General features: G+C 31.0%; 1 protein-coding gene across 1 annotated transcript; it reads left to right on the top strand.

The window, feature by feature from the left end:
- Positions 1-1,363: 1,363 nt before the first annotated feature.
- Positions 1,364-4,865, top strand: LOC8264998 (11-beta-hydroxysteroid dehydrogenase B). The gene is made up of 6 exons (XM_002527996.4): positions 1,364-1,693; positions 2,787-2,979; positions 3,249-3,334; positions 3,478-3,609; positions 4,046-4,210; positions 4,327-4,865. The coding sequence occupies exons 1-6, from the start codon at positions 1,508-1,510 to the stop codon at positions 4,624-4,626; spliced, it is 1,062 nt and encodes a 353-aa protein (XP_002528042.2). The 5' UTR covers positions 1,364-1,507; the 3' UTR covers positions 4,627-4,865.
- The last annotated feature ends 1,650 nt before the right edge of the window (positions 4,866-6,515 follow it).

Here is a 6,515-nt window from a genome sequence, read left to right as displayed (position 1 = left end):
TAACCCTCCAACTTTGCATTAGGTAGAATTTAGCCTTTTTAAAAAAAAGATTTACGACCAATTTAACATTTAAATTTTTTAAATAGGTCCAATTTAATTCTTTTCTAAAAGAGTGAATTGCACATTATGATCCTAATTTGGCAATCTAATTTTTTACCGCTGGCTCAATTTGGTTACTCTACTTTTTATACGAACTCAATTTGACCCTTAAAGAAATAATGTATTAAGTTTTCTAATATATTTTAGATTTTTACTTAGTAGTTTGAACAAATAAAGGAGTTGACATTGGTGTAGTTTTGGTGTGGATGCTAGCAATAACTTTGGCTTTTTGGATTGCATTAATTTCTTTTTGATGAGGATTGGTGTACTTGTGAGTGTTGCCGATGATTTTATGTATTTTTTTAATTGATAGATGAAAGTAATATAGACACTGATAAGAGATTACAATTATAGTATTGGAATATAATATTTCTTTTATATTTTCTTTTCTTGTAATACTCTAGTTGAATTTTTATTTAGAAAATAAAAATAGTGAAAAGCAGCCCGCCGGTGGCGACGGTGAGTTGATTTTGATATTTTAATAATTTGTGATAAGTTATTATTTTTAATTTTTAATTTTAGTTTTTAGTTTTTAATTTAAAATACAATAAATTTCAATTTAACTTCTTAATTTTTTCTCAAATTCCACTTGACCCTCAAACTCTATAGTTAGGCTCAATTTAGTATTTTATTTATGCTTTTGTTATAATGCGTCCAACTGACTCTCTTTAATAGGACTAAGTTAAATCTATTCAAGAAATTCAGTGATCAAATTGAGTTGTAATTGAGCCTGAGTATAAAGTCCCGGCGCCAAATTTAACTTTGTTCCACCTGAAATCATGTCTATCTGTTTTCCCGTTGCAGATTCATGCGCATGAAAGGTTATCAAACCTTATATATATACTCTTTCAGATTGAGGGTTAAAGTTTTAGATTTTTCGTAAGAGGTAAGATTGACAAATCCTACAGAGAATTGGATCATATTAGGCCATGTTTTGGATCAAGCTAGCTAGCGATCGATCTGGGTCGCCTTTTTTGTTACTTAAACCTGTTGTTGGATGCTTATCCATGATAGAAGAAAATGGTAACTTAAAAAGAATACACAGGTGTTCTTAGAAAATAAAAATGGTGACATAAATCCTCCATAGAAAAGTAACATAAGACAAAGTCAGTTTTGTAGACAAATCCTATCTTCATTTATCTTGCAAGAAGACACTTCCATTCGTCATGCATGCCAGCTTCTCAAGCAACACGTGTGTTCAGACTCTTTGTTGCATGTAATCTTGTTGTTGATCATCTACCATTACATGTCAAAAACCCTATCTACAGTTTTTATTCTTTTAATTTTCTGTTCCTGATCTCTCTTTCTCTGAACAATAACTTACTGAAAACACCCACCACCCAAATCTTTTTTCTTCGCACTGATATCTTTTGGTTGGTGGATCTTGTTATAACAGCTTATTAATTTCATGATGGATTTGATAAATTCAGTGATGAATTGGGTGGTGCCTCCAGCAAGCTTGGTGATGCTGGCTTGTTCATGGCCAGCTTTGTTCTTTATTAATACATGTGAGTGGCTATACAGATCTTATTATAGTGAAGATATGGAAGATAAAGTTGTCATCATCACTGGAGCTTCTTCCGGCATAGGAGAGGTCAGTTGTATATAGCCTGCTTTTCTTCTCTTTAATTACTTGTATTTGATTTTAAATAGCTATCCATATATATATACTGAACTGCTCTAGTGATTTGATTTAATTAGCATGCTCATAGTATAATGGAATGGGAATAAAAATAGAACTAATGTGATTCTTCTTGCTGAGATTTCATTTTACACTCAAAATATTTACTCCAGTTTCACTTTCAAGGCCAAACAAACTAGGCCCTTTACAAAACTTGGAAAGGTTCTTAGATTTTCTTAACCTTGCCGAGTTGGTGGGTTAGTGTTTTTTTTCTTTTTTGGTCTGCTCATCAAAAAAATTATTTGCCCATGTTTGTACAGATTTAAATTTGCTTTATCTACCCATTATTTACAACATTAGAAACTGGCCAAGCTTTCCATGTTTACTTGTGATTACTTGTTCAGTTCCGGCATCTATTGGCTAAGGCATGATGTTGGTAGCTCACAAATAACTCTTCTTCTTATAGCATATGCAAATGCATTTCTCATTTTTCACCTATTCCCAGAAATTGTTTCCGGACAATAACTGCGATTGTTTTACTCCAATCAGTTATCACTACAGTTTTTAGATTTTTGCAACTCTTTTTCTGCTCTTTCTCAGATATAGATTGATATTATTTGGTGTTTTGCTTGAACTATCAAAATGCTGTTACATTATAAGGAAAAAAGAATTGATCTAAAATCAGAACCATGGGAAGGATTTAAGAGTTTTTTAAGAGAATGCAGCAGATCTGCATATCCAATATGCGATGGTAGTGATTCGTTATGCAAATTACCCTGCTATAACCAATAAACCTGTAACTTGTAGCATGTCTTGTTTTAACATATGTATGCAACTATCCCTGCATACATTAATATCTGGTCGTATATTTGACATTGTCAATATATTTTACCAAAATGCTGAAGGTGATGAAAAGAGGTGTGATCCTGACGTGAAAACCATGATCAGCAACTTGGTTATATAAAATTCAGTTGTTCTTCAATTTGCATACGGCTGGTGTATCAAACTACAACTCTCTCATTGATTGCATTTGGCATGTAATAAGAATTTGTCATTGTGATTGCAGCAAATTGCATATGAATATGCAAAAAGGAAAGCAAATCTTGTATTGATTGCAAGGAGAGAACAGAGACTCCGAGGGATCAGTGAGAAAGCTAGACTTTTTGGTGCAAAGCATGTCATGATTATGGCTGCAGATGTTGTCAAGGAAGATGACTGTAGGAGATTTGTTGAAGAAACCATAAACTTCTATGGACGTGGTACGTTTAACTTGCATCAAGTTTGATAAATCTATAAAAACAAAGGACATTGCAATGAGTGTTTATTTGCATGAGCATACGAAGATGTCTTAGCAAAAATAAAGTTAAATCTCTCTTCTTAGTTTCTTGATACTTTAGAAATAGAAGTCTTGCACTCAAATGTCCATATATATATATAGTACTTTTGGACATTAAAATTGACCTCTCAGAGTACAAAATCGAGATTAGCGGAGCTCAGCATTCTATTTCTGCCTTTTTTCTTTGAACAGTGGATCATCTAGTCAACACAGCAAGCCTGGGACATACATTCTATGTTGAAGAGGTTTTGGATACTTCTGTGTTTCCCCACTTGCTGGTAAGGCTAATTTAGGCTGCCTGAATGAGAAGATAGTGTAAATTCTTTTCGAACTTTCTTGAAATAGACTATTGGCACGCCATGCGCTCGTTTTATCAAATCTTAGTCCTAAAGCATTGCATTTATCAACTGTTGATCCTCAGGACATAAATTTTTGGGGAAATGTGTATCCGACTGTTGTTGCTCTTCCTTACCTTCATCAGACTAATGGACGAATCATCGTTAATGCTGCAGTTCAGAACTGGTTACCACTGCCGAGAATGAGCTTATACGCTGTGAGTATGTATAGCATTGAGATTTTATCATAGAGCAGAAATTGAACAAGTTGTTTTGTTTCTTTGGATGTAGTTTCTTGGTGGATTTATGATAAAATTGACTTGAGTTTTTGGTACGTTTGGATTCATCATTATTTAATTCAGTATATGGGAATTTCTTAATTGGGAACCTCATATAATGCAAGTATTCAACTATTAGCTAGACTATTAACCTGTTGGGAATGAAGCACAACTCTATTTTGTCCGCAACATAAGCAAGCGCGCACACAAATGTTCTGTTACTTTCATCGTGCTTTTGTTCGTTTTCTCAGCTTTGTTCTCTTTCAAACTAATTGGCTAAACACTTTTTTATGTTATGGTTATTGCGGAAGGTTTTCTTTTCAACCCCTCTTGTTTCTATTAACATCTTTTTTTGCTTTAACTCTTGCTTTGCTAGGCTGCAAAAGCAGCTCTGGTGAACTTTTATGAATCGCTGAGATTTGAATTGAATGGCGATATTGGAATAACAATAGCAACACACGGTTGGATCGGAAGTGAAATGAGTAGAGGCAGGTTCAGGCTAGAGGAGGGTGCGGAGATGCAATGGATAGAAGAAAGAGAGGTAACACTTTAGTCTTCTGCTTGCATACATATATGTATAATACCTTGACTTGCAACACAAGTGAATGATCAACACAATTGATAACTATTCTTTTCCTATTTTTCTTTTTTGTACAGGTTCAAGCGAGTGGTGGTCCGGTAGAAGAGTATGCAAAGTTGATAGTATCGGGAGCATGCCGAGGAGATCGGTATGTGAAGTTTCCAAGCTGGTATGATGTATTCCTCCTTTACAGGGAGTTTGCACCCAATGTTCTCAACTGGACACTCCATTTGCTGCTTGCCGGGCATGGTGCAAGAAGAACTTCTCTCGTAGGAACCGGCAGACCTTTAATAGAAGGCAGCCCTCCAAGGAAATTTCTCACAGGTCCAATTACCTTCTCACAACTAAGTCCCCAGCAAATGCAGAAATTGGAATAAGAGAAGCCTAAGCCTTTTGTCTGAGGCAGTCATGCAATTAGCATCCTTTCTAAGGTCTTGTTCTCTTTTTCTTTCCAAATTTTCTGGCCTTTTAACATTTTACCAGCGAGTTTAAACTCTGACACCCACAGTTTTTTTTCACCTTTTTAACACTATTTGGGAATTTTTGTAAAATTTTATGAATAAGTGGGGCTTATATTATGATTGTTCAATAAAAAAACTTCCAATTAATACTTGAATGGATTGTTTTATTTCAATTTAAAAATAATAGTACTAGCATAAAAAAAAAAAAAAAAAAAAAAGCTTTCTTAAAAGAACAACAGATTAAGGCTATTACTCGTTCTTGTAATGGTGTCGCCAATGGACTTGCTAGAATGCGCGTCTCTCTCGAGGACGAATAATTTCAAGACAACACAATTGTTCAAATTCATAAAATATATAAAATTTATTTGTAAATTATTTGTGAATTTTATATTATATTTGATTAGAATTTATAATATTTTATAAATTTAAAATTATATTTGATTTGAAATGTATAAAATATATAAAATTTGAATTTGAATGTTTGGTTAAAGATTTTTTGTGAATATTTTATGACTTTATATTTGATTGAATGTTTTATGATTATATTTGGTTGAAATTTGTAAAATATTTAGAAATTATTTCTAAATTTAAAAATTTATATATTTTTGAATAAATTAAAAATTAATTTAAAATGTTACATAATTAAATTTGTATAATATTGGTTATAATTAAATTATATTTTAGCTAAATATATTAAATTTTTAAATTAATTTTATATTAGTTTATTAATATATTTTATAATTTAAAATATCATTTTTATTTTATTTTTATTTTATATTTTTTTAATAGATTTTAACTAAACATATAAAAATATATATGTAATGCGCATCTGGCTTGAGGAGGAAAGACTCTTTGCGACTTTATGATTTTTATTTCGGCATATGCACATATCTTTTCTTAAATAAGATCTTATGGTTTTCCTTGTGTAAGTTTCTTATTTTTGTAATGACAAGTTTCTTCTTGGTTTAAAGAAAGAAAAATAAAAAGTAAGAACAAAGGAATTTGAGAGCATACTTTTTTTTTTTTCCCTTTTCTTTCTTTTAAGAATTTAGGAGGAAAATGTTCTAAAGTTGGTGAGATTTTGGATCTTAATGTTTATTTTCAAAGGGGCTTTAATTTATAAAGTGATTTCATTGTAAGTAGAAATAAATAAGAAATTAGAAATATGACTATGGTTACAAGGAGTATAACTTAATATGTTTTGTAATTCTTATGCTTAATTTAAATTTAATGATTGATATTTAAAAAAGTAAAAAAATTCAAATTCATATTTATTGGATAGTAACATTTTAAAAAATAGGATCCATATTCTCTCTTGCTGCTTTTCTTTTCTTCTAGTTGGTTTTTTCTGTGACTTTTTTGCCTCTCTTATTATCAAAAAAAAAAAAAAAACCATTTTTTACCATTAATTTTGAATTTTTAGTAATTAAAATTATACAAACATTTGTTATCATCTTAATTATCTAAAATTGATGGTTAAAATTGTAACTGTCATATTAAGATATGAGAAATTTGAACTTATCTTTTCTATAAAAAATAGGAAAACAAATAATATTCGAATGTAATCGAATAAATATTTAGAGAAAGAAGGTATTTCATAGGAATTCTACGTAAATGCCTAAAAACTAACCTCATTAACTTTTATACCTACAACTTTAAAAATTTACAAAAATATATTAAAAATAAAAAAACTTATTTTTTATGCTAAAAAGAACGTACAGAATCAGCAGCCAAAGCAATGAATATAGCAGCAAATGGTAATCCGTTGAGATTTAAAAAATAACAACACAATCTTAAGAAACCAA

The sequence above is a fragment of the Ricinus communis genome, chromosome 2, assembly GCF_019578655.1.
Source record: "Ricinus communis isolate WT05 ecotype wild-type chromosome 2, ASM1957865v1, whole genome shotgun sequence".
Taxonomy (NCBI): domain Eukaryota; kingdom Viridiplantae; phylum Streptophyta; class Magnoliopsida; order Malpighiales; family Euphorbiaceae; genus Ricinus; species Ricinus communis.
Note: the sequence above shows the minus strand (reverse complement) of the source record. Positions and strands in the feature narration are given on the sequence as shown.

Coding starts and splice junctions, on each gene's coding strand:
- LOC8264998 (XM_002527996.4), top strand. CDS start 1,508: ATGATGGATTTGATAAATTCAGTGATGAATTGGGTGGTGCCTCCAGCA. Junction 1,694..2,786: donor CTTCTTCCGGCATAGGAGAG/GTCAGTTGTATA, acceptor TTGTGATTGCAG/CAAATTGCATATGAATATGC. Junction 3,610..4,045: donor CGAGAATGAGCTTATACGCT/GTGAGTATGTAT, acceptor TTGCTTTGCTAG/GCTGCAAAAGCAGCTCTGGT.